This window comes from Lynx canadensis, chromosome B1 (genome assembly GCF_007474595.2).
Source record: "Lynx canadensis isolate LIC74 chromosome B1, mLynCan4.pri.v2, whole genome shotgun sequence".
Taxonomy (NCBI): domain Eukaryota; kingdom Metazoa; phylum Chordata; class Mammalia; order Carnivora; family Felidae; genus Lynx; species Lynx canadensis.
In genome coordinates this window covers 52946445-52973859 of record NC_044306.2, presented here as the reverse complement: position 1 = coordinate 52973859, position 27415 = coordinate 52946445, and the positions used below count along the sequence as shown (strand labels likewise).

General features: G+C 50.8%; 2 protein-coding genes across 7 annotated transcripts in view; one reads left to right on the top strand and one right to left on the bottom strand.

Moving 5' to 3' along the window:
• The first annotated feature begins 1786 nt into the window (after positions 1-1786).
• Positions 1787-23385, top strand: CTSB (cathepsin B). Of its 3 annotated transcripts, XM_030312732.2 has the most exons (10): positions 1811-1913; positions 14080-14230; positions 15216-15301; positions 16079-16193; positions 17406-17524; positions 18335-18420; positions 18677-18820; positions 19344-19460; positions 20452-20580; positions 21081-23385. In XM_030312732.2, exons 2-10 carry the CDS (start codon positions 14105-14107, stop codon positions 21176-21178), a joined length of 1020 nt encoding a protein of 339 aa, XP_030168592.1. In that variant the 5' UTR covers positions 1811-1913; positions 14080-14104; the 3' UTR covers positions 21179-23385. The 3 variants fall into 3 exon arrangements, 2 of the variants coding, with proteins under 2 accessions (XP_030168592.1, XP_030168593.1); XR_004343516.1 differs by having other exon boundaries at positions 1787-1913; positions 18677-20580; positions 21081-22072; XM_030312733.1 differs by lacking the exons at positions 1811-1913; positions 14080-14230; positions 15216-15301; positions 17406-17524 and having other exon boundaries at positions 16120-16193; positions 21081-22072.
• The window catches only part of FDFT1 (farnesyl-diphosphate farnesyltransferase 1), a 41063-nt gene continuing 36774 nt past the window's right edge, over positions 23127-27415 (bottom strand). For 2 of the 4 annotated variants that reach the window (XM_032592875.1, XM_030312730.2), the window contains 2 exons: positions 26674-26899; positions 23127-26239 (listed from right to left, as the gene is read on the bottom strand). In XM_032592875.1, coding sequence (XP_032448766.1) covers positions 26678-26899 — 222 coding nt within the window. In that variant the 3' untranslated portion in view covers positions 23127-26239; positions 26674-26677. Of the gene's footprint in view, positions 26900-27415 lie in introns of all 4 variants that reach the window. The other 2 variants (XM_030312731.2, XM_030312729.2) reach the window with 1 other exon arrangement.

The following is a 27415-nucleotide window of genomic DNA, read 5'->3' as shown; positions in this document are numbered from 1 at the left end:
AAAAACCCTACAAATTGTTAAACTGAAAAAAATCTCCACTAGTTTACCAGAAAAAGGCAATCTCATCAATAGCCTACTGTCCGGGGCGCCTGGGTGGCTCAGTCGGTTGGGCATCCGACTTCGGCTCAGGTCATGATCTCACGGTTTGTGAGTTCGAGTCCTGCGTCGGGCTCTGTGCTGACAGCTCGGAGCCCGGAGGCTGCTTCGGATTCTGTGTCTCCCTCTCCCTCTGCCCCTCCCCTCCTCATGCTCTCTCTCTCTCTGTCTCAAAAAAAAAATAAAAATAAAAATAAAAAAAAACAAAATAAAAAAAAATTAATAGCCTACTGTCCAGGAACTCCATACTGTCTTGATGTTAATGCTTTGCTAGAGGGAAAACAACCTTAGCTGGACAATAGCTAGGCCTCCAGTAATCTGTGAGTCTTTAGCATAAGAAAATCTCTTCAGAAACTTCCGTTTTGACTTTGCCCCACCTCCATAGTATGTAACCAGCCACTCTTCACAACCCCGGTGCAACTCTTTCTGCCCACAGGTCCTGTCCCTGTGCTTTAATAAAATCACCTTTCTGCACCAAATATGTCTTCAAGAATTCTTTCTTGACCATCAGCTCCAAACCGCACCATCACCCCCAAACCCCATCAAAAACACTGATTTGCAGTCTAGAGTCCCTGGTTCTCAAGATATGACTGGGGAAGCTTGCAGTGGGACCACCTTGGTGGCCAGTCTTCTTCCCCACTATTGTGAGTTCCTCAGCTATCCCACTCAATTGAAGGTTTAGTAACCGTGGGTGGACCCTGAGACTTCCTTCCTTCCACTCCGATCTTTAATGGGGACCAAACAGGTAGAAGGTACATGTGTCAGATGGTTCTCTCTGATGGGCCCTGCAGGCACAGGGACTGACAAGCTGGAGGCCAGGCATCCCCAAGATGCGGCAGCTATCAGCTAGGACCTCTTGGGGACAAGATCTACAGACCTAGAGTTTTCTAATTATCAGAAGCACCTAGATATACTGGACTTTCCTGAGCCTCTCGAATAAAATCGAGACAATACCGACCTAGCAAAGTCATCAAAAGGATGAGAAGCACTGGGATTCATGGAGGGGGGTGGGTCTTGAGGTCACCCCACCTCTACATCAGCCTCCCTAGGCACTCTCCAAATAAATTCCAAATAAAATAGCGTACTTGCTGTGCGTGTCACCTTTAGGACAGGTCTCCTGGCACCCCTCTTTCAAACATTTCTGCCCCTTCTCTTCCATGGACATCCTGACGCAGGTCCTGAAATTCATACCCATTTATTATTACACAGCCGGATTATTTTACAGGCACGTTCTCGAATATTCAAACGCCAAAAGAGCCTTTTAAAGGCTCTTCTGGGAGGCCTACTCTCATGATAACCCCCACTCAGTCAGTGGTTTCTGAATGATGAAATGAAGGACAGTTACCCCTCCCCCCCAGCAGGGATCCATCAGGCTTTGAATGGCTGCTTTCAGGCTCCGGCGGCCCCTGGGGAATTTCTCCCGGCTGGATGGAGGCCCTTAGGGCCACCTGCATCTCTCCTCGGCTCCCCACCGGCCCCCATCCGTAAGCTCCCACCAGCCGCGGGATCTCCCGGAGCCGTGTCGGGTGCAGGGTCCGCTGCGGGGGGGGGGGGGGGGGGCCGAGGGCGGAGATGCGGGGGGCGGGCCGGGGTGGGGGAGGCGGTGGGGGAGCGGGCCGGGGTGGGGGAGGGGGTGGAGAGGCGGGCCCGGGGCTCGCAGCGGTCACGTGGCGAGTCAGCTGGGCGCGCAGGGCGTGGCGAGTCAGCCGGGCGCTGTAAATAGGCGCTGGGGCCGGCTCGGGGAAGCTCCGGCGGCGGCTTGGGCGTCGGCACTCCAGCTCGCAGGCTGCAGGCCCAGGCTTTCGGCTGCGGAGTCGGTGAGTGCGGGCGGGCGGTGGAGACGCGGCGCCGCCGCGATGGAAGTGACCTTGGCGATGGGACGGGGACAACCGGGTCCTCTGCACCCCCGCCAGGCCCAGGCCGGGTCCCGAGATATCCCGGGGCGGGCGGGAAGGGGGGGGGACCCTCGGGCTGTCACAGCTGGGCGGGCAGGGATGGCAGCCCGCACACTTCTCAAAGTCCGTGCGGGGAGAGAAGCAAAAAAACAATCCCACGAGGGCAGCCTGGCACCCGCCCCAACTCCGGCCAGAAAGCAAGCACCCGCCGGCCCTTCCCCTAGGGCTGTGCTCGCGGCCCCGGGTCGGCTCAGCCAGACCCCACGATCCGCCCGGCTCCAGGGTCGAGCCTGGGGAGCAGCCCGGGCGGAGCTGGGGAGTTTGCGGGGGAGATCCGGGGGAGGAGCTTGCGGGGAAGCGCTTGGCCTGGGTTCTGGTGACTTTCCGGGTAGGATCTACCTCCCCAACCCCTTGTGAGTTCTGGCCTCAGTTTCCTCAGGAAATTGCTGAATAAAATAGTGTCTCCCTGCAGGTGTTTTCTTGTTTCCAAAGGGTTTGCTTGGGCAACTTTTCTGCACACGACCACACACGATTCCAGGGACCCCAGAAGATAGAAACCAGAACACGAGCCTGGAACTGGGTGGAGTCGGGTGGAGGCCACATGTTGAGCTAATTCCACCATGGACGGGGAAATTAAGCCGAGAGAAGGTTGGGAGACTGGGTGAAGGGCATGGGGCTCCAGTCCACCTCTCCCTGGGAGGCTGGGGGTGGAGGGGAAGATGACACTCCCTACTGCAGTGGAGCGAAGGCGGCGCCTTCCACAGGCCAGGGTTGTGTGCGAGAGGAGAAAGCAGGCCAGAGCCTCTGGGGCATCACCTCTTCCCTCAGCTAGTGACCCTGGAGGCCTGGGCAAGGGAGTCGGAGGGTAGCAGCAGGCCGTCCTGGTAGATGTAAATTGGATTTGCCTTCTTAGTGGGCCTAGAGCATTCTCTTCCACAGGCTGGAGGAGGCCAACAGGCTGGGGGGGGGGGATGGGGACAGGGACGGGACAATTACTTAGGCCCACATCCTACCAGTCCCTCATCCCCAGTGGGAGGGGAGGAAGTGGGGTTCAAATGCAGACCTAGCTCCTTTTGTTACCTTGGGAAACAAATCCTCAAGTGCCTCCGCCAGAGGCAAACACAGCTGAGATACATGCGTTCAGTTGACTTTATAATAGATTCAGAATGATAAGAATGTGACAGGTGACGAGGCTTAGAAGGGTGTCTGTTTTAGTAAGGGCTGCTTTTCTGCCCTAACATCCTTAATTTAATGGAGAATTGTTTCCTGTTGGCACAGGTGATGGTGACCCAGAGCCCTTGAACTTATGGGAAAAGGGGACTGAGCCGCACCCTGCCCCCACCCCCCAGGCAGTGGCTTTCCCAAAGAACAACCCTGAAGGTGCCCTGGAGAAAGGTTCTGCTCAGATCTTTCTGGGCATCTGTCCCACAGCTGGGATACTGCCGCTCAGCAGTGGAAAGCTGTAGATCCCTTATCTGGGGGCTTCGAAGGCCAGTCCAGGCCTGGCTCTAGTAACTGCCCTGCTGTTGGGTCAGGACAACTCTGTTTCTGAACTGGTCAAGCGGTGAGGCCTTTTGGCTCCAGGATGAACCCGCCGGTGTGCTGCTGATTCCGCAGCTTGAGCTGAGGACTTTTCTTCTAGACTGGCTCTTTCTTTTCCCAGTTACGGGACCTGGGAATTGGAGTAGGAAGCTGCACACATTTTAGGGATAAGAGATTTTGTGTTGCTATTGGCTGTTGGATTGAGAGGCAATGGAGAGCATATCCAGAGGAGCTGTCGAGCATCTGTTGGGTCATTTTCTTAAATGTGGTCATGACTTGTGGTTGTGTAGACTTTCCCTGTCATAGGGAGAGAAAAACTGAAGTATTTCAGAGGGAGGGCTCATGACATGACGTCTGCCGCCTATTGTAGATAGTTTCACATAAGGAAGGTGTTAAAGAAATGGGAATTTTTCTGGATCAAGAAGGATTGAAATTGGGCACTTTCGTAGGGTTCAGCCTCACCTGCAGAGAGATGGTGGGGGTTGACATGGAGATGAATCTAGGTGAGGCACATGCAGGTATGTATTGTATATACTGGATAGACAGCAGTGTCTGCATCTGGTCCCATATATAGCGTCACCTCTTGGTTTAAGCTCAGCACACACTCCGGAGGCTAAGAAAGGGTGTGTGGGCGATAAAGCCTCCTTCCGTGGCTGTTAATTAATGTTCCTATTCCACCCTCGTTTGGATAGGGAAGGGGACCTAGGAACCAAATGCCATTTATATATTTAGACTTCAGCCAGTCTCATTTTTAACCTCAAGCCTCATGCCCACACCCTTCCCACAGCCCCTGCGGCCTCCAAGTCTCAGGCTTGTGTGGGGTTCCTAGGGTGAGTGCACTTCTTGGTTACAGCTCCCCTTTGAAGGAGGCAGGTTGCAGCTTGTTGGCTCTGCAAATCCATTACCCACCGGAGCCTGCCTCTGATCTTCCTGGGAGACATCTGGCTCCTGTCTGTTCTGTTCTTTAGAATTCTCCTGCACACTTTTTTTTTTTTTTTGGTAATTTTAATACTTTATATCAATCTGTGAACAATGTTATTAAAATTGATATTACTGTAGTTGTGCTGCGGTGTGTCCCTTCCCTTCCCGCTAGTGTTTGTGCGATTTATTTATGTTGATACATGAAGATCTAGTTCCTCTCCAATGCACAGAGTATTTACCAAGGTTACAGTTAGTTTTTACTTTTGCATTATTCACCATTGCACTACAGTAAACCCTCAGCGTCTCAGGCACTTGCAAGAGTTTCTCGAGGGCAAGAGCAGGAGAAGTCGCATTAATTGCTGGGTCATAAGGTGTGTGTGCACTTCCGTTGTGCTAGATGCTGATAGAGAGCGCTGTCCAGTGGATGTTATCAGTATGTGTTGCTAGCGGGGTTGAGAGTTCCTGTTCCTCATTTACCACCACTATCACCAGACTTTAATTTTTACCAAACTGATGGGCTTGAAATGGTGTCGCTGATTTAATTTTTATTTCCAGGAATTCAAATTAATTTCTTGCCCAAGAAACCACTGATCTAGTGAGGTTTTCTATTTTTGTTGTTGATCCCTGACAGTGTTTGTAGTTTTAATGTGTCTGTTAACAGCGAGAGCGTACTAAGGTTTCTCTACATCCTAACAGGTATCTGGACTTCTCTGTAATTAGGTGGCATTTTCTAATTTTTTTTTTTTAACTTTCAGAATGCATGTGTGTTTTGGGTACTGTAGTTTGATGCTTCCCCTTTACAGATGAGAAAACTGAGGCTCCTGCAAGTTGGTGACATGACAGGGGTCACTAAAATAACTGAGGTGGAATTTCTCCTAGAGTTTGATCTCTTGCCAGTTGTCTGTCCCTACTCAGATATACTCCTCAGGCCTTGCTTGTTTTCTCAAGCACCAGTTTCCCTCACATGTGATAAAACAAAGGCTTCATACAAGACCAAAGGTCCCTTTCCAGCGTTACTGTCTTATGAATGCTGGACGCCGAGAAAGATGCATGCCTACAGTCTTGACTGTTGTAATCTGTCTCCACCAGGCCAGTAACTCACTTTGGTCTGGTCCATCAAGATAACCTAGTTACCAGGAAGGATGAGGGGAGGAGGGTGGGATAGAGCCCACCAAAATAGGAAACTGACCCAGGTAAGGCACCTAGATACTCTGCCAAAAGACCCAGCAGGGGCTGGCTTCCCATGACCCTCTGACCTGCTGACCCAGACTTGGGCAGGATGTGCTCACACATGTGTAAGTCACGCGGCTTCCAGGCTTGTGCAAGACCTGGGAAGGCTGTGCCAGCCAAAGGCCTCCGCCACTCCAGACTGGAGGCCTTGTCAGACATCAGCCGGGAGCCACCTTCTCAGTCACTTAACCTGGTTGGTGTTGGGGAGTGCTTTGTTCTGGTGGGTCAAGAGAGCAGAATGAACCAGTGTTTGGGGACCCGTTGCTGCAAGTAGGGCGATCATAATTTTTCATCTGCTTTTTCATTTACTTCTGAGAGTAAAAAGAATGAGCCTGGGACATCATCAAGAGTTAACTGGCCTGTGACTAGAGAGATGTGTACTCCCCTCACTAGTGAGCCCACAGCCGTTTCCTGGTGGCAGTTCGTTATAAGGGCTGCCCACTCTGAGCCAGGCTGTATGGAAGGCGCTTTCAAAAAGACCATCTCCTTACATCTCCCAACAGCCTTGTGAGGTGAGTATGTTTTCCTGGAGCTTTGAGAGGAACCCGGATCAAGCAGAGAGGCAAGGCCTTTCTGTCGCTTGTGTTTGGCACTGCCGAAGTCTTAGCCACCTCCGTACCCAGCCGGCAGAGAGATGTGATCTAGCCTGCAATCGAATTACGGAGCTGCTGTGCGCCTGCAGGCTGGTGAGGCACAGAACCCTAATCTCATTTAAATCTCCAAGGATTTCTGAAAGCTTTTGCAAAGCGGTCCTGAGGTCCTTCAGAATCCAGGCAGTATGTCCATGGGAGAAACAGAGACATGAGAATGCAGTGCCCCCTTTAGCATCTCAGCAAGTCAGTATCAGGGCTGTGGAGCAAAGCTGGTGAGCAAAAGCTTCCAGAACTTTCTAGGACTTTGCCCAAACTCTCTTGGTTCTCAGCGATACAAGTTTTTTCAGCTGCTGAGGGCCTTCCTGGGGTCCATTGTTTTAAGCCTAAGGTAGTAATTCTCTTCTTCTGTTTGCAGGATGTGGGCTGCCGTGGCCGATCTTAAGCGATGTTCCATTGTGGGCCGTGTAGCTAGATGGTTTCCAGGCCCTGTGGGAGACTAGCGTTGAGCAGGCCCGCCCTGCTCAACCTGGTGGGAATTAGTCACTGATTTTGGACAGATGGTTGGCAGGTGTGCTGCAAGGGAAGTACCTGTGAGTGGCCTAAGCTGTTTAGGTGGGTGAGGCAGCTGGGGCCTTCTCGCTGCTTCCCCTCGACCCTGCAGGGCTGTTAGCTGCACAGCTGGTGGCTGACGCAGTGGACCCCCTTTCTGGGTCACCCAGGAGTTGCTTTGGGGCATTCAGCTGCAGAGCGTGGCTCTAGAGGACAGATCGCCAACTGCTGCCTGCTCACCCGCACAGCTTTAAGGAGACGGATGGCGACTAGGAGCCCTTTTTGTTGTGTTATTTTTAATTTAAAGATCGTAAGCCATGAAGTAGTTGAACGTGTTTCCATCAGGAACAAAGACATGAACACGAAAGACACATCAAGGCTGTGATTCAGACTCAAAGGCAAGGTCCGAGCGTATCTGAGATGAAGGCACGTTGTGTCAGCATCACAGCCGCTCCAAAGCTGAGGTGTGACTGGGCAAGTTGAAGTCAGAGGAAATGAAGAGCTGCCTGGTTTCGATGTGTAGGTGTACCAAAGCGGTCGAAACTTCAGGAACAACCGTCAGTGGTGATGGCAGGAGGCAAGATACGTCTTTGTGGGGGAGAAAGAAGCTTGACGAAGTTCTCTAGCAAGGTCCCACTCAGTCTTCATATCCCTCCTGCCTGTCCACCTTCCCCCTAATCTGTAGCCAAGATACAACTTTAGTTTGTGGCTGTTGGTAAAATCTAGGCACACTCAGTTTTTGATTCTTTAGAGCCCACTGTGCAAGAGGTTGGCAGTGTACGAACAGCAGCAGTGGACAGGCACGAGCCACGTATGGGAAGGAAGACGTGCTAGGCAGGCGTTCCTCCTCTGTTTGGGCCACAAGATTGCCACTGGCTTATGTGGAAATTGCAGACCTGTCTCCTTAGATTCAGTACAGATTTCGAATCCGATCTACCTGAGGGGCTCTACAGTCACATGAGAAAGCTTTTTTAAAAATCAAGCTTGGTGACAGTCCAAACTGATTGCATGTCCTTAGGGATATCAGGACTCTCAGCCTTCTGTGACTTGGCATCAGCCCCTCTCCTGTGTTTATTCCAGCACCTTCCAGAGTCCCAAGGTCTGCATTAGTCCCAGGAATGGCTTCAAAGGAGTCTGGGGAATGGTTCTGCTATAAGGGGGTGGGGGGGGGATGGCTAACGGGATCAGCTGGCCCCAGGCCCCTCTGTGCCCATGTCGACATTCTATAGACCCTCAGTGGGATGTGCTTTCATGTAAACCGTTAAGTGCCGCAGGGTTTGGAGAGGAAAGAGATGTGAGAGTCTGCCCTTTTTTAGCCGGAGGTTGTCTTGGCAAAATGGCAGAGGGGTGTAGTGGAACCCCAGGTCTACCCAGGAGGACCAGCTGACCCGGGGCTAGAAGCACCATCTGCCCGCAGATGTTCCCTCCACCAGCCCACGCCCTGAGAGGGAGTCTGGTGACTTGGAAGTGCTTATCCACTTCGGGCCCCTCTTTTCTCACAGAATAAGGACTTGCTGTTCGTTCTCTGCTGTAATTAAAAAAAAAAAAAAAAAAAAAGACCACAGAACTGAGAAATTAAAAGGGAAGTATTTGCCCAAAAGAGGGGAAGTGAGAGCTGGCTCTGTTTCATGCGAAGGCCAGGGAACCCATGACCAACATGTTAACAAGCTTATTTTATTTATTTATGTTTTAATTTTGTTTTAATGTTTATTTTTGAGAGAGAGAGAGAGAGAGAGAGAGAGAGAGAGAATGAGTGGGGGAGGGGCAGAGAGGGGGAGACACAGAATCCGAAGCAGGCTCCAGGCTCCCAGCTGTCAGCACAGAGCCCGACGTTAACAAGCTTATTTTAACCATTTGCACATAGGTTGTCCAGTGTGCATGATTTGTGTGGATGCAGAGAGATGCCTGGCGCTCACTGAAGTCAAATTGCCACTGCTCTCAGGACATCTGTGTCCCCTTCAAGGAGGAGAAAGTTGACTTAATGTTCTTTGAGCTCAACAGTCTCCAGACTCTCAAAATGGAAACCCACTTGGAGGTTCATTGAGGTTAAAACCTCATTTTAATTCAGACTCTTTGTGATAGAGGGGTATTGTGGACCGGTTTGGAGTGAACCGGAATTCTCTGGCACAGGCTAGAAGTAGGGGGAAGAAGGGAAGATGGAGGAGGGAAGGAAGCAGGGCAGTGAGTTGGACCTGGGCATTAAGCGTGCCCACGTGAGCAGCCCTTTATTGCTTTCTTACTGTAGAGCAGGCGCTGTACCAGGGGCTTCTGCCCACCCTCATGACACTCTTGATTTCCACCTGAAGCAATGAATGGTCATTAGCCCCGTCTTACAGGTGGTGAAACTGAGGCTCAGTACAGGTTGGTACTCAAGGGTGCACAGTTAGTAAGTGGAAGATCTGAATCCAGGTCTCCTGACTCCAAGCCCAGTGCTCCTCTGCCCCACAGGCTACCGCAGCTATTAACCACTTCAACCCCGACTTTCCACCAAATGCCACAGCCCTGTGCCTGGAGGGCTGGGCTGAAAAGAGGAGTTTCAGAAGTGCTCAGTCCTAGTGGGGCTGGGAATCTGGTTCAAGATGAGCTCCCACCCTCCAGGCTCACGTCTCTGAAGTTCACTGGGGCCCCTGGTTCTTCCTGACGCAGGGTTGTGAGTAGGGAGAATGAAGTTAACAGGAAATTTGGAGGAGGGCCTGTGGAACTGAAAGAAAAGGGCAACTGCACCAAAGCGTCACATCTGGGGGGCCTGGCAGACCTCAGGAATTGGGCCCGGGTATGGCCATGGCAGCCGTCAGTGCAGGAACTGAGAACCGTCCGATAAATGGGTTGTGGCTGTGGTCTCTGCCACCAGAAAAACCAGAGGAATCTTGTGTAAAATCCAAGCTACCATGGAATTGCCCCCATTCTCCACTTGCCTATGATGTAATATCTCAGCAGATGGCTAAGCCCCGGGGGCCACCTGGAGACATATAGGGAGCATTCACCTGGGCCTGGCTCAGGACCCAGCCACGTTCCTGTCCCCCCTGCCTGACAGGTCACAGTGAAAGCCGAGGATAGGGTGTGATTCTGATGGGCTCTTCAGGTCCCAACCTGCTGGCATGGGTCTCAACGCCCACCGTGCCCAGAGTGTATACTGCAGTGTTTGTGCGCCAGGTTCTTACATCTGGGGAAAATGTGAAGGTACCGGCTGTAATTCAGAGGGTGCCGTGAAAAAGGAAGGAATCTGACTGCTTTGCTTCTTTGCCCAGAAGTTCTAAAAGAGACCTCAGGGGCACCTGGGTGGCTCAGTCGGTTAAGCATCCATCTCTTGATTTTGGCTCAGGTCGTGATCTTGAGGTTGGTGAGTCTGAGCCTCGCATCAGGCTCTGAACTGATGGCATGGAGCCTGCTTGCAATTCTCTCTCTCCCTCTCTCTCTTTTTCAAATTAAACTTAAAAACTTTTTTTTAAAAAGACCTCAGCTCCCTTGCCCCTTCCGCCATGTGAGGACATAGACATTCACCTAACAGTTGGAGGTCACGTGGGTCCCTGATGTGGTCTGGTGAACACCAGCCTCCCTGTGAGTCACTGGAAAGAAGGTGTTCTGTGTTTTGAGCAGAAAGTCACTAGGGAGAAAGCCTCACTGTTGACTGGAAATCAACTGGAAGTGCCTTTGGGCTCAGGGGTTTTGGTAGCTCCGGCTACTCTTCCTAAAAGACCAAAACTTTGAATATAATATGTTAATTTAATTTAAAAAAAAGGGGGGGGGGTTAGTGGAAAATAAATCTCCCCGCCACAGATATTGCTTTCATATGTTTTTCCTTATGTTTTACATGTGGTAACGGTAATGTGAATGTATATTGCTTCATGGTCTCACACGCTTACCATGACTCACCGGCTGCTTGCTTTTTTCCACTTACGGGTATCTTGGGCTTATTTGCTTATCAGTACAATGTGATTCTCGCTTCAGCTAGTTCCTATCTTAATGGTTACTTTGTATTCTATTAATCATTTACTGTAACTTCACAGTTGCGGTTAGTAGACACTTGCTTTGTTTCTGGTCTTCTGTGATACAAAGAATATTCAGTAAACATCTGTATACCTATATCTGTGAATTTGAAGCTCGTAGGATACATTTCTGAATGTCAAATTGTTGAGTCAAAGCGTGTGCAGATCGCCAAATTAATAGAAATGGTCGGGGGGGGGGGGTTGGCGCCTGGGTGGTATCGCTTAAGCATCCATCCGACTTGGACTCAGGTCATGATCTCACGGCTCATGAGTTCAAGGGCCGCTTTGGGCTCTGTGCTGACAGTTTAGAGCCTGGAGTCTGCCTTGGATGCTCTGTCTCCCCTTCTCTGTGTCCCTCTCCTGCTCATGCTCTCTCTCTCAAAAATAAATAAACATTTAAAAAAAACAAAAAGCCAGGCCAATCGTCTCCATGGGGTTCATAAGCGCAGCACCTCTGCCTCCCCACGCCTAATCCACCCCCCAGGAGCTGTCCAGCTGTCTGCCTTTGCCAGTCCTTAATTTTATCTGTACCTCCCTGTGGTGGAGCATCTTTTAATATCTGCTGGTCATTTGTAATTCTTTTTCCTATACTTCATTGTGTGTGTCCATTTGCCACTTTTTTATTCTGCTTTTTCAGGTTTCTTTTTCAAGTTTACTAAGTTTTTTATTTTGTGGGAGACAGAAGCAGAGAAGGAGGGGGAGAGAGGAAGCATGAGCAGGATAGGGGCAGAGAGAGGGAGAGACAGAATCCCCACGTGGAGCCCAACATGGGGCTCGAACCCACGAACCATGAGATCATGACTTGAGCTGAAGTCAGAGTCAGATGCTCAACCGACTGAGCCACCCCTCTTTTTATTCAGATTTTTAGGCGCCTTTTGCATATTAAGGAAATGAAGCTTTGCGTATATGTAAGTACTATTTTGTAGTTGGTCACTTTTTATTTTGTTTTCTAGAAGAGTGGCTTTATTTTTACGTAAGCAAGCCTTGTCCCTTGGTTTTACGTCAGTCTTAAGTATCTTACTTTGATAATAGGTTGTTTAAACTGCGTTTATTTTCTTCATACAGTTTCTGTTTTAATTCAAGAACTTTGTTCCGTGTAGCGCTTCTCGTGTGTGAGAAACCAAGTGTAAACGTTCAGCCTTACTATTTTTTCCAAGATGCAGATGTGCAAGCACCATTTATGACACGTGCTGTTTCCTCACCCACCTGTACCACATACGCTGAGCACCCACACATAGGAGATGCTTCTGAATGGTCTGTTTTGTTGACCAGACTGTTCCCAGGCAGGAGTCACCCAGGGTTTTATAATGTACCGACTGTCTCAGAAAGCAAGCCTCCATCAGTGCTCTTTTCCAGAATCGTTTGCTGCCATCATAGTTATTCGTTGGGATGAATTGTTGCTGAGGCAGCCGCCAAGTTTAAATCTTCCCTCAGACATACTTCACTGTGGGAGGCGGCATGTTCAGTGCATCTTCCTGTAACCCCATGACCCCGGAGGAGATGGGTCACTCTGGAAGCCCCAGAGGTCAGGGACAGGAAATCCTCCCCCTCTCCCCACCGCTGCCACTCCCCACTGTGTGGGCATCTCACAAGGCCCCATGGTGCTGTGACACCCAGAAGAGCATTTCTTGCTTTCATTAGAGCTGCTTGCCTAAGAGCGTGATTCAGAGGCCGAGCGGGAAACTGCCCGTCTCCTGACTTGCAAGCCAGTCCAAGATCTAAGGACTGTGGTTGTAATGGGATGACTTCCCTTCTCGGGAGCTCCCGCTTTGAACCAGGAAACAGAGCCCTTGGCTGACTGGAAAAACCAGAGAAAAATCTCAGACTTGTGCCACTGGCCAAACCAGCCCTGCTTCCCTGGTTCTGCTGAGTTTGGCACACGCTGGGCTTGGCTCGCTTGTGTTTTGCTTGTTTTTAATTTTTTTTTTCAACGTTTATTTATTTTTGGGACAGAGAGAGACAGAGCATGAACAGGGGAGGGGCAGAGAGAGAGGGAGACACAGAATCGGAAACAGGCTCCAGGCTCTGAGCAGTCAGCACAGAGCCCGACGCGGGGCTCGAACTCACGGACCGCGAGATCGTGACCTGGCTGAAGTCGGACACTTAACCGACTGCGCCACCCAGGCGCCCCATGTGTTTTGCTTGTTTTATATCCAGAATGTGTCTCATGAAATGTATTTTCTTTTGTATTTTTCTGTTCTCATTGGGCCTCTACTTGGGACCTAATCTGTTGACTCTTTCAGAGCACTGACTTGGAAAAAAGTCTCCAAGACTTGGTTGGGTTCTACAGACCCATGGAGAGGCAGTTTGGCAATAGTAGGGAGGGCACTGAACTCAATTTAGCCTTAGTATCTGCGTTCATTGATTTGTTTTGTGGAGTCACCGATCCTGCTTTGTGGCCTGGGCCCCGGGGTTATGACAGGCAGCGGGTCAGTGCGCGCCCCATCCTCTCAGCTCCCAAGATAGCCACAGACCATCCAGGGAACAGCAGTGACTCAGACACAGCTTGAGGACAGCCCCCGAGACCCAGGCCACATGCATCACCAGGACGCAGCTGCAAAAGGGCCTCGCCGCTTGCAATGCAGCCATGTGGTTTTCTCTGTCCTGTCTCCCAGGCATCTGGAGGAGAAGCAAATACAGTCCGTCTTAGCCCGTGGGCTGCTACAACACATACTACACGTTGGGTGGCTTCTGAACGGAAATTTGTTTCTTGGTTCTGGATGATGGGGGGATGTCTGAGGTCGGGGTGCCGGGATGGTCAGATGAGGGCCCTCTTCCAGGTCACCAAACTTCTTGTGGAGTCCTCACATGGCCGAAGGGAAAGGGAGCTCTCTGGGGTGTCTTATAAGAAACTGGTTCCATCACAAGGGTTCCATCCTCCTGACTGATCACCCCCCACAGGCTCCACCTCGTAATCCCACCACATTGGGGTTAGGATTTCACCATGAATTTGGGGGGCTGGGGGGCACGGACGTTCAGTCCACGGCACGGCCCTGTGATGTGGGCATAGGTTGGGATTTTGATGATACGAGGCCTGGGAGCCCATGGTCCTTGAGGGCTCTCTGCCACCACACCCAAGCTTTCCAGGAGAGGACACTGAGGAACAGAAGGGGGCAGAGATGGCAGAGCCGGGAAGGGGACGTGGGTGTTTTGACTACTGGGTTGTTTCTGGCCCTGGAACCATGCCATCAGAGATGGCACCCTTGTGTATGTTAAGCACTTGAACTGAAAGAAGTGTCCTGATGTCTTGTGTGTTTTCTTTTCTAGGTGACTCTAAGATCCAGCATCCAAAATGTGGCAGCTCTTGGCCACTCTTAGCTGCCTGGTGGTGCTGACCAATGCCCAGAGCAGACCGCCTCTCCAGCTCCTGTCGGATGAGCTGGTCGACTATGTTAACAAGCGTAACACTACATGGAAGGTGGGCTGTGGCGACTTCTGTGCGTGTCCCTTTTGGGGATCGGTCTGTGCATTCTGACTCCCGAGGGAGGTAGCTGCAGCTGTGGCCCACAGGACACTCTGTCCTGGACAGTTGGTCTGATTGAGAGTCCTGGCCACTCAGGCCCATGCCTACCTGCTCCCTTCCCTGTGTGTGTGTGTGTGTGTGTGTGTGTGCATCCATAGAAGTGCACTGGGTGATAAACGAGCTTTGGAAGGGTTCACAATCAGGAAGACCCTGAACCCCACCATGGTAGGTGCTAGTGCTCATCAGTAGTGGCAGCACCTCGATTCTGGCTGGCCCGCAGCCCTGGGGCTTCAGGAATTAAGAAATGAGGAATAAGCCACGTTCAGGGCTGCAGAGCGTCTCTCTTGACATCAGTAAACATAGCAGATCAGAGGAGACACCCACTGGCCTGGGAGCTGTGCGCTGCCTGTGTGGCTCGCTCTGGGCTGATCGTGGCCTGCTCGCAGGGTACCTGTCTTGTCCTTTCAGGCTGCTGTAACAAAATACCACAGACTGGGTGGCTTATAAATCGAAAAGTATTGCTTGTGGTTCTGGAGGCTGGAAGTACAATTTCAGGGCGCCAGCATGGTTGGGCTCTAGGGAGGGCACTCTTATGTTGCAGATGGGTGACTGCTCATTGTGTCCTCGCTTAGTGGGAGGGGCAGGCCAGCTCTCTGAGGTCTCCTTTGTAAGGAGACTAATCTCATTCATGAAGTCTCCACCCTCATGACGTAATCATCTCCCGAAGGCCTCACTTCCAGGTGTCATCAAGGGTTAGGTTTCACCACGAATTTGGGGACACGTGTGTTCTCTAAGAGGGCCCCAACCCCCCTCGCTCTGCTGAGCTGGATGGGAGCCCTAGCCTTGTCAGGCGTTGCATGTGGGCGGTGTGCATACTTCCGTCCACCCGCATCCCTAGACACCCCCTCTGTTAACTGCTGCGGGCGGGGCTCTCTTCCAGGCTGGACACAACTTCTACCATGTGGAGCCGAGCTACCTGAGGAGGCTGTGCGGCACCATCCTGGGTGGGCCCAAGTTGCCCCAGAGGTGAGTGCCTGCTCGCTGGGGGATAGATACTCTGTTGCACCTGCCCTGCTGCCATGGGAACCACAGGTGTGCGTTTGGCACAGCGGGAAGGAGGGAAGAAAGGAGGCCTTGGCACCCACAGGTCTCCCCCTCCCAGAGCCGCAAGGACGCCACCTGACAGGGCTCAGCCCCCGGTGCCCGTGTTTTGTGCTGCTGCAGGTGTCTCAGAGCCCCAGTGGAAAAGGCCCCCAGGTCTGGTTCTGCATGACCGGGATGGACCCAGTCTTAAATGGTTTAAGGAGAATTTAAGAAAAGTCATATGATCTCCATTAATGTTCCATTTTTTTCTAGAGAACTCTGCAGTGGGCATTTTCATGTAGACATTACCCTTGTAAGAAGCATTAGAAATCTCTGACAACACAGATGGAATAGCTATGAGACTTAACACGGTGGTGAAGATACTAAAATTGATGCAAGGACCCTGGGCAGACCCTGTGTGGGGCGGGTTAGGGGAGGACGAAACACAGTTATGTGGACTTTGTGGCCAAAACTCTTGAAAGATACCCCAGAAAATAAGACCGGAAAACAGCATAGGGAATGAGAAGCTGTGTTGAGCAGTAGAATTCCTGGTTTGGTTCTACAGAATTCCCAGGGGACAGCCCTGCAGCCATCATCTTGGGCTTGTCTCCCTTGTGTCTCCCTTGCCAGGCGGTGGCCTGGCCCGAAGTCACTGGCCTCTTTAGGGGTGGGGGTGGTTTGTGACATGCGAGCTTGTCACGGAGGCCTTCCTTTATCTAGAGTTTCGTTTGCCGAGGACATGGTTCTGCCTGAAAACTTCGATGCCCGGGAACACTGGCCTAACTGCCCGACCATCAAAGAGATCCGAGACCAGGGTTCCTGTGGTTCCTGCTGGGTGAGAGGGGCTGGAGTGAGGCGGGGGGACAGCTGTCAGATCAGCCGTGACTAGGCAAGTTATGGGAACTTGCTGAGCCTTCGTTTCTGTCAACATAAAAATTATGAAGATCTGTGGTGGAAGAATAGATAGATAGACACGCAAAGTGCCCTGGGTGGCCCGTGTGTGTGCTGTGAGGCTGTCTATTTTTCTGTTTGATGCGCTGTCCCAGGCCATCAGCAAGCACCATTAGACTCCTACTCTGCTTCGTGGAGAAACATCCATCTCTGTCAATGAGCTGTCTTAATTTTGTTTAACTGTGGTAAAGTGCACGTGGTATGTTAACCATCTTAGCCATTTTTGGTCGGCAATTTTTTTTTAACGCTTATTCATTTTTGAGAGACAGAGACAGAGCACAAGCCAGCAAGGGGCAGAGAGACACAGAGTCCAAAGCAGGTTCCAGGCACTGAGCTGTCAGCACAGAGCCTGAGCTGGGGCTCAAAACCATGAACTGTGAGATCATGACCTGAGCTACCTTAGCCATTTTTTTAATTAAAAGTTTTTCTTTTAATCATTTATTTTTTAGAGAGAGAGAGTGTGAGCAGGGGAGGGGCAGTGAGAGAGAGGGAGACATAGAATGTGAAGCAGGCTCCAGGCTCTGAGCTGTCAGCACAGAGCCCGATGTGGGGCTTGAACTCACGGACCGCGAGATCATGACCTGAGCTGAAGCAGATGCTTAACTGAGCCACCCAGGCGCCCCTGTCCTAGCCATTTTTAAGTGTACTGTTCAGTGGCGTTAAGTACATTCACGTTATTGTGAACGCATCACCGTCGTCCATCCATAGAACTCTTGTCATCTGTAAGTGTGGAAATTAAACACTGCCCCTCCGTTCCCTGCCCCCCAACAACCACCCCTCTCCTTTCTCTTACTGACCAGCCTAGATACCTTGTATTAGTGAAATCATACAGTATTTGTCCTTTGTGTGAGCTGTTTTTTCTGTTAACAGAAACCACATTTTAGAAATGAGCTGAGTGACCAGATAGAGATGTGGGGTGGATGGGTCTCCTAACTTTAAAGACCAGCTTGAGCACCAAGACCCTCACTGACCTTGGGAGAGACTAGTCAGCAAGGTCTGAGCCGCCTGCTGTGGTCCTCTGACGCTGTGGACGGTGGCCGGTGGGGCCCACAGTCCAGGAGTGGGGCTCACCTGCGTGGGGCTTGTTTTCCTGCAGGCATTTGGGGCTGTGGAAGCCATTTCTGACCGGATCTGCATCCTCACCAATGGCCACGTCAATGTGGAGGTGTCCGCCGAGGACATGCTCACCTGCTGTGGTGACCAGTGTGGGGATGGGTGAGTCTGAAGCAGCATCCTCCACTGTGGGAGCCAGGCCCCTGGGAATGGCACTGGGAGCCCCCAGGCCGAGGCCTCCTGGACAGTGGCTGAGGGCTCCCTGAGGACAGGAGTGGTACTTGCAGGTCAGATAACGGTCCTTTGCTGGGACATCTTGGGGACCTGGGGAGTCCAGAAGCAGGCCTGGCGTGACTGCTCTTTTCTGGGAGCCGCCTAAAACTGGGCTGACCCCACAGTGCTGGGTGTGGGTGGTGGGGTCCAGGCACAACACAGATGGTCTTGGAATATGTGATTAAGTTTCAGATCTCAGGCCTGGTTTTTGTCATCTTTGTTCCCTCTTCTTGCTGAAGGAAATGTAATAGCCTTGGGGTCTGTTTTCTGTAATTAAGAATGATGGGTGCCTGCCTTTTTGCCAGCTCTGGCCTTGGTTTTATAACGTGGTTCTCAGATGTGGCTGCAGATTAGAAATACCTGGGAGTTTAAAAAACAGTGCCAAGGCCTCACCTCACACCAGTCTTTGGCCTTCGCATTTTCTGTATTAAAACACCAGGGAATTGCAATGTGCATTCCGTGTTCCAGGAAGGACACAGCCTAGTTTGGGGTAGACAGGAAGAAGAGAGTCGTTCCGACTTGTTGAGGATGGTGGTGGTGATTCCCTGGAAGAAGTGACTAGCCAAGGAGGGGATGAGTGGGTTTGGCTGAGACCCAGGAGAGCTGCTGGGCCAGTTGCAACCCTGGGGCCTCAGGCAGTGGTCTGGGAGCAGCTACAACTTCTCTCACAGTGAATTTAATGGATGGCTCTTTTCTCAGCTGTAATGGGGGCTTTCCTGCTGAAGCTTGGAACTTCTGGACAAAACAAGGCCTGGTTTCTGGTGGCCTCTATGATTCCCATGTAGGTGAGTGTCTGCCATCAGCGCGTATCTGGCTAGATGGATTTTATATCAAAGAACAGTAACAGGCTCATTGTGCATTACAAAGTGACGGTTGAGGGTGGAGGGCAGGAGGCTGGAGAAGAAGGCAGAGTTAGCACAGTGTGGGGAGTGCTGTGTATTTGACCTACTGCTCCTGTCGCCCCAGCTCTGCCCTCTGCTTCAAGGGGCTTCTGAAGAAGCTGTCGGCTGACACCCTCCTTTCCACTTGGTCCCCCCCCAGGCTGCAGACCCTACTCCATCCCTCCCTGTGAGCACCACGTGAATGGCTCCCGGCCCCCATGCACAGGAGAGGGGGACACCCCCAAGTGCAGCAAGATCTGTGAGCCCGGCTACACCCCATCCTACAAAGAAGACAAGCACTACGGTAAGGTGGGGCCTGGGCTACTACCCAGCACCCCGGGCCCCGGGGACCTGCCGACGCCCTTCCCAGGCCGGAGAAAGGGAGAGGCCAGGGCAAGTGAGTCTGAGTCAGGAACGCAGGATGGAGAAAGAAAAGTTATGAAGGACTCTCCTGCCAGAGAGCAGCACGCTGCATTTCTGCATGTCTCCACCCTGAATTTGGCCTCAGGATTCCTGTTGTTTGAGAGTCACAGACCCTCTGAGTGGGGAGGGACCAGACCCCTTGCTTTACAGAGGAGTAATCTGGCCGAGAATCTTTCTGGGTGCCACTCTACCCTTCTTCCAGGGTCTCCTGCTCACTGCCCCTCCCGATACAGAGCTCTGCTCTCCCACTTCTTGGCTTCCGGGTCCAATTCCATCATTCTCCTCTGCAGAAGCCTTCCCTGACCCCCTGGGCTGGGCGAATCCCCCTTTAAAGCAGTGCATAGTTGACTGAGGGAACCGTGGGAAGCACGCCTCAACCCCCACTCGGCTGATTCATTTGCCAGGATGCAATTCCTACAGCGTGTCAAACAGTGAGAAAGAGATCATGGCGGAGATCTACAAAAATGGCCCTGTAGAGGCGGCCTTCTCTGTGTTTTCGGACTTCTTGCTGTACAAGTCTGGTATGTATTGGCCCCTCTGATGGCAGTGGGAGCAGAGGAGGTCTGGGTTCCGGGGGACCACCAGGACTCTATCAAGGAAGAAGACCTCATTTTGTCCTGGCCACGTCCCAGATCATGCCTCACATTCAGTGGATGAGAAGACAGGAAGCACCTGGCCGTGTGGGAGGCTGTGGGGATTCACCCGGGGAATGAGGACAGCCCCTGGCCCAAGAGCCCTCTTGGAAACCCCCCATTCTAGATGAACGGTCTATAGCTGACCACTTCGGTCTCATTTACATTGTGCCAGACGGAAAACTTCAAACCTCTCAACTTTTATGAAACCTCATTGGATAAAGATGATTCTGGCAAGGAAAAAGTTATAAAGCTGGCAGTTTTTAACAGTCCCCACCCATATTACAAAAGGATGCATTTTCATTTGACAAAGTGATTGGCCAATGAGGGGATGGCCTGCTTGACAGGCCCATGGGCACCTCCGCCTGTATCTTTCTTCATCCATCAGTGCTCGCCGCCACCGATCCGGCCTGTCTCCTACTTCTCCTCTGCGTGTATCCCAGGGCAGCAGTTAAAACTCTTTTAAGTTTTATAGAACCCTTTTGACAAATAAATCCTTACGTGGAGTCCCAGTATGTAGAACAGATAACTGGTTTGTTAACATTCCATTTTTTCCTTAAATTAGAATTTGTAACTTTAGTTTTAAAGGTGACCAAGAAGCGTATTTTGTTGGGACCCCCATTTTAATATTTTTTCAACATATTTGAGAGTTGGGCTTTCAAAAACCTATTTAAATACTTCCCGAACGTTGTGGGAGCCCCTGGAGCCTTCTGGGAGAACACCAGGCCTCTTGTACTACCCTGTTTGCAAGCAGTTCTTTGGGAGGGCTCGTTGGGCCCTCTGGACCCCATTTGTCCTGACAGGTAGCTGGCTGAGGTGCAGGGATGCCATGGGAAATGGGGCATCGGCCTGGTCTCTACCTGAATGGGCTTTCCCTTAGGCGTGTACCAGCACGTCACCGGAGAAATGATGGGAGGCCATGCTGTCCGCATCCTGGGCTGGGGCGTGGAGAATGACACACCTTACTGGCTGGTTGGCAACTCCTGGAACACTGACTGGGGCGACAATGGTGAGTGGCAGCCCTCTTCCTGCTAGAAGGGTGTGGTGAGCCAGCACGTAGTGGTCCTCTTGTCCTTTTCTGCTCAGCTGAAAAGCTGCTGCACAGCTCCTAACACTAGGCCCGGGGCTCAGCTGTGAGCCTCCAGGTTTCTGGGTGCTAGTGAGCTGGGGGTTCCCTTGCCATAAGGGTAGACTCTGATCCTGAGAGGGTGGTGTGAACCAGGTGACAGCTTCAGGTCGCTGGTGCCCGCACAGTTCCCCCATCGCCCCAGGCGCAGAGCCGGTTTATGTGGGGTCCACTGGAAGTGGTGTCCAGAGGCCTCACGATGTGGTGCCAGGCTCCTGGGCAAACAGTAGACATCGATAGGGCACCTCGATGCCGATTTGATGCTTGCTTTAGGGCTGGGTTGGGGTCTGCCGCTCCTAGGTGTTTCTGGGGTGAGTCTGAGTATGTTGACAAGGACCAAAACCCAAGGCACACTTTAAAGGCATATTACTTTTGCTTCCCAGGCTTCTTTAAAATCCTCCGGGGACGGGATCACTGTGGAATCGAATCGGAAGTTGTGGCTGGAATCCCATGCACTGAGCAGTACTGGAAAAGGATCTAATCTGCTGTGGCACTGGTCTTGCCAGCCCCGGGGCAGTTTTTCCCTAAATCGAGCCAATTGGGCTGGTAACGGAGGGTAGGAATGTCTTTTATTCTTTGCATTCAGTTGAGATACAAGAGGTTTTGGACAGGGCCTGAAGGATTGGGCCAAACCTCGTGTCTACCGTCAGACTGTCTTCCAAGGAGACACATCCGAAGCCTGCCACCTTCCGGCCCGTTCAGTGGACCTGCTGTCACAGTGCACACTTAGCCCACATCAGCTCCCGCTGCAGGCACGGCGAGGCCTCCCCCGTAGACTAGTGCTGCGCGTAGTGCCTGCTGCTCCGACTCCTGCGGCCGCCACCTCCACGCCGCTCCCCCGCCCCCCCCAACCCGCGTGCACCAGGGAGCGAGACAAACATCCACATGGGCCTGTAGGCTTTCCACAGGAATAGGAAGTGGAGTTCCTCACAAGACAGATTGCCACCAGCGGCAGTACTTCTGAGCGAGGAACTTTCTAGATTTGGAGTAAGTTGAGGAGGAAAATAGTGCGGCAGCTCTCTGGAGAAAGCTGTTCTCCCAGGGCCCTGCATCCCTTGAGCTTTGCAGTGCTACAACCCCTCTCTGGTCTTCTCCGTGGCATGGCTCCTTTTTAAATAGGGGTTTTTAATTTTGTGCACCTCAGCTGGTCATACGGACAAACGAGGAAACTTTTTGGAAGAGCTGGCCTGCTTTACAGGCTGTCTCCTTACAACAAAACCGGGTGGTCGTGAGCGAATAGGCCTATCAGCCTGACACAGTGGAGCTCGTTTGGGAGAAGCCAGCTTTAACCGTTTAAAAAATCACTGCTTCACTCTGTTAATTTAACAAGGAAAGGAATGACGGTGCCAATAAAAGTTTGCTCCCTTAACGTGAAGCCTTGTGTTCTGGTGGGGATCCCGCTGTCTGTAGACTCGGAGCTGCTGTCTGTCCTTATCCCGTGGAATCAACATTTTCCTGCATCTGGGGGTCCTTGAAACTCTAACCGGGGGTCTCTTGCCTCAATTAGGGGAAACTAGATAAATGCCTACTTTAACTCCTCGCTGCCCCAGCTGCACTTTCAAACCAGTTTCTCTCTTCTTAGGCCTCTGCCGTTTTCATCCACCCTGTTCTGTAAATTCATCCCCTAAACTGCCTCAAGCCCTGATGAACTCTGCCCCTGCTTAAAGAGCTAAGAATAAAGCCATACTCCGCATTTTACCAGCTACAGGCCAGCAGTGACCTGTGTGAGGATTCACACAAGCAATGGCGTATCAGTGATGCCATGACCCAGGTGTCCTAGCGGAGGACCGGCTTTCCCTGGTCCCCTCCGATGTTGGAACGGGATGGAGTGCTCGCTTCAGCAGCACATATACTAAAATTGGAACGATACAGGGAACGGGATGGAGGCAGAGCCTGTGTGTCATATTCTCAGTTCCCTAGGTCTCTGATTTACACTGCTGGTTAAGAACTGTGGCTTTGCATGGGCCTAGTTAAGAATCCTAAGCAAAGATGCGTACCAGTTCTTGGGAACGGGGGAAACTGCAGCCATCCCACTGGCCTATCAACACGTGACTTCTTTCCCTGAGAGGTAGACTCGCTCCAGAAGCATGGAAAGTGTGACTTTTGATGTGAATTGCAAGTTAGGAATCAGAGGGGCACCTGGGTACCTCAGTCAGCTAAGCCTCTGACTCTTGATTTTGGCTCAGGTCATGACCTCGTGTCTCTCGGGATCGAGACCCTCATCGGGCTCTGCACTGATGGCGCGGAGCCTGGTTGGCATGCTCTGCCCCTCCCCAGCTTGCGCACTCTCTCTCAAAATAAATGAACATTAAAAACAAGGAATCCGAAACTGCATCATCAAATAAGCGCTTACACCCGGTGAATACTGAAGGGAAAATTTATGAAACCCGACATTTCAGAAGTGTTTAACAAAGGCTACCAAAGCCACAAATTTTGCAATCACTTTATTCTTAAAATTGCAATCAGAAGACATTCATAACCTCAATGTAGTTCTAACAAATTCGACCTGCTCTCCAAATGGAGTTGAATGATCCCGTTTCCATCCTGTCTGCCACGTGCCCACCTGCAGCCCATCCTCCCCCCTGGAAGGCGAAAGAGCTGCCCTAAAACGAAGTACCCAAATGAACTTCATGGCATCCTCAGGGTCAGCTTGAGTCTTTGTTAGAAAATAAAACAATGTCTATTTAGGATTGGAATCGATGTCAATTCTTTCATAAACCTCAAATTACCTCACTGACCACCACCCTGTCACCTCAGTTCAATTGGTGCCATGTTTTCCTGGGGTGCCTGTCCTGATAGATGGAAGTGACCGTCTGTGCCTTTTCGTTTATTCCCTGGAGAAGGGCGTGATTTTAGTTTAGACTTCGCATCTGAGCACACAGTTGAACCTGTCCCACTCTTCACATACATCAGATAGCTACACTTGAAAAGCATGGCCATCACCTAGCTTGTCAGAAATGCAGAATTTGGGCCAGACCTCAGTCTGCATTTGCAATTTAACAAGACTCCTGGTAATTCAATATGTTCACTCAAGTTTGAAGAATAAGGCCTTAGAGCAGTGGTTCTCAAACTGGGCTCCTGTCCAGCAGCAGTATTTGTATCACCTGAGAACTTAACATGCAAGTTTTGGGGTACCTCCCTAGACCTGAGAGACAAATGGTCCTAGCAATCTGGGACCTTCAGGCAACTCTGATGCTAAAGGCTGAGAACCACAGCCTTAGAGCTCTGCTTCCAAAGCTGCTAAGAATAATTAACAAATGGCTAGCCATGTCTCCTCCCCTATGCACATGTGCATGCCGGACCCAGAGAAATGGTTCTGATAGAATGGGCTTCTGGGTAATTGCTCCAAGCACTTTCCCAAAGGGAGATAGGTGGCTCTGTGTGTCTGCACAGGCCTTACCTGGAGCTCTAGGAGCTCCCAGAGTGTGGAGAGCAGGTTCCTGCTCAGGTCTGTTATAATGGAATTTTAGATTCAGATGGGTCAGATCCTCCTCTGAGGAAAAGCTAAAAATACTCCACTGTAAGTAGAAATCAAGTAGACTATGGGCCAGAGATGCTAAATATTTGATGAATAATTAGTGTGGAGCAGAGTGAGGTGGCCAGATTTAACAAAAATAAAGGATGCTTAATTAGATTTGAATTTCAGATCAAGTAATTTTTTAGTAGAAATATATCCTGTGCAGGGCACCTGCATAGCTCAGTCGGTTAAGCGTCTGACTCTTGATTTCGGCTCTCATGATCTCAAGGTTTGTGAGATGGAGCCCTGTGTCTGGCTGTGTGCACTGAGTGCAGGACCCTCTTGGGATTCTCTCTCTCCTCTCTCTGCCCTTCCCCCTCTCGCTCACATGCTCTCTCAAAATAAACATTAAAAGAAAAAAGTATGTCCCATACAATTTGGGGGACATAATTTTACTAAAAAACACTATTATGTCTGCAATTCAAGTTTAACTGCGTATCCTGTATTTTACATGGCAATTTAAGTAGAGAAACAGAAGGGCAATGGTCTTCCAAAGCACTCAGGAGTGGACAGTAGAGCTAAGACCTTGGCACAAGTCAGCGATACAAAAAAATCCACAGCTTTACAGTTGGGAGGGACCTAGAAGGTCATCTAATAAACCTTACAGAAGCTTAGAAAGTCGCACAGGTCACAAGTGAGCCAGGAGGAAAACTTCCAGTACATCCACATCCGACCAAGGCTCTCCACCAAGTTGTCCTGTGTTCTACACAGGACAGAACTAATCTGGTACTTCAACGCACAAATTTATAACAACCTACCTTGGAATCTTTAACCAAATTCCGATGTTTAAATTACTTGGGAAATTACTGTTGAGTGCAGCTCACAGCTGTACTCCAGGTGGCAAAGGACTTTGGCTTCAGCGTGGTGCCAAGTTTGTCCAGGACTGAGCCCCAAAACAATCAACCAACTGAGCCCCAAAACAATCAACCAACCCACAGACCAAAACTAAGCCATTGTGTCAGGCGGCGGCAGTCACAGGACGAAAATCAGTGTGGATGTGCGTATAACAATGCAAGGCCAATATTATTGCTGGGGAAAACCCTCAACTTCTGTGATTAAGTCACCATCCACAAAGGACAGCAGCAAAAGAGTAGACTATATACTATGTACATGGAGAGCATTAATGGCTTCTAGAAAGCACTTTAATGCCCTACGACAGTGATTGCTCAGCTTGAGGGGCTTTTTCAAACACCCCTAGAGAGGGGTCCTCCCTGGTCCAGGCTGAGATTCTCGGTGAGTCACTGGGTGAGAACGCATCACCAACCCCGGCTGCATGGGAGTAAAGAAGAAGGCAAACAGCGATGCTAGAAGAATTAGGCTAAGTACATTCGGCTTCCCAGCCCATCACCTGAAAATATTTTTGTCTTTGTTGAAACTTCAGTGTATAAACGTGATTTTTTTTAAAAACAGAAACAAAGGACAAAACAATAACAACAACAACCACAACCACAACAAGCCCCCTGGATGTAATGAAATCTGCTGCGGCTAAGAGAATCGGCCCACTTTAGAGTAGGCTGGCAGAGTTAATGCAGGTTACGGGCTGGGCAGTGAGGCAATGCTGTCACTTGCTCATCTCCGGCGGGCGCCGTGGAGCTGGGGCCAGGCAGCTGGATCCTCGCTCTTGGTACTGCTCTGGTCCGCTCTGCGGGCAGCAGCGGGCCAGGCCCCCTGGCCCTCGATCACTAACTCCGCTCTTGAGTTCTTATTTGCCATGTGCCTCCAGGATTTCAAGTGAACTGCCCTTGACAAATGCAGAGTAATTCCATTCTTTTTTACAAACGTATCTTTACATATGGTGTCTTCTCAAAAAGTCAGCCTTGACTGGAGGCCAGTCTTCTACAATGGGGCCAAAGGCAATCCTGCAGTTTCTCTGGGAAAGCTAATCTCCTTTTAAATGAGGAAACCATTCCAGAACACCCAGAAGTGAATCCTTAGCCTTCACGTGCAGAAGACAGTTGCATTCTTAGGAAACGTGGGACCACCACCTAGAGCTACAAACAATGACATCTGCCACATTCCAATCAACTGAAGAGAAAACAAAATGAGAAAAATCAGAACCAAACCGAGAAAAATTCACTTCCTGCTAGGACATGTATTCCGAGGTTGCTTCAAATTAAATACATTTCATTAGAATTCTAGCCAGGACTCACACGAAATAAGATCTCTCAGCAACCCCATACGCAACCATTTCCTCTGCCCTGCAGCGAGGAGCGCCCGGCTGTTGGCCACCTTGCGCAGATGTGAGCACGCCCACAAGTACCTGCCAGCCAAGGGTGAGCTATCCTTCCCTTTTATCGTCATCTTCTCAACTGCATGTCACAGTTTCTAAAGGTCCAAGTCCACAGAGTTCTCTTAGGAATTAGAGCAGGAGGGAAATGGAGGGGGGAGGGGGAAACCAACATCCTTCCTTGAAGGAAAGGTCAGTCTATTCCACGGCGAGCGTTAGCTCCCACTCTTACCCAATCAGTGCTCTCCAGTCTGAACATAGTCTTCTGTGACCTGAGACAGGGTGCTCAGATACTGCCAGCTCAGGGCAGCCAAGAGCATGACAAATGACAGGTAAATAGGGGAGTAGTGACTTCGGGAGATCAGCTGACAATTGGGAAGATTCTGTGTCCTGATGGTGGAGATGATCTGTCTTGTTTTACTAGAAGATGGGTCTGAGCAGGGAATTCTATGATAAATCTGTTAAAGAAAGGAAAAAAAAATAGTTAAGTGCCACTTATGGAGTCCTAGGAACTTTATCTTCTGTGTCTACTTCTTACAATAACCCTAAACAGGTAGGTATTTTATATCCACATTTCTCTTACAAAACAGATTCAGAGAACATGAAAGGAAACTCCAAGTCACTCCACTAATAAGGCAGGATGTCAACCGAGGCCCGGTAATCCCACAGCCTGTCCTAGGGAGCAAGCAAGGAGGCCTGTACTTGGGGAGCCACCCAGGTCCTCCCTGGTCTTCGCATCCCCAACGCCTCAGAGCCAGGAACAGAGTGGAGCTTGGTAACGTCAGCATAGTTTGGGCTGGAGGAGAGCAACACAGAAAAGGGGAAATGATATCGCGAAGACTGGGCGAACACAGCCAAACAAGATGGAATCTGTGGTGTGGGCAACAGGCTAGATGAAGAAAAGCGAGAGCAGAAGCAGGGCACCAGAGAGTTATCCTCGAGTCTTCCCGGTGCCTTCACCCTCCTCCACCTCC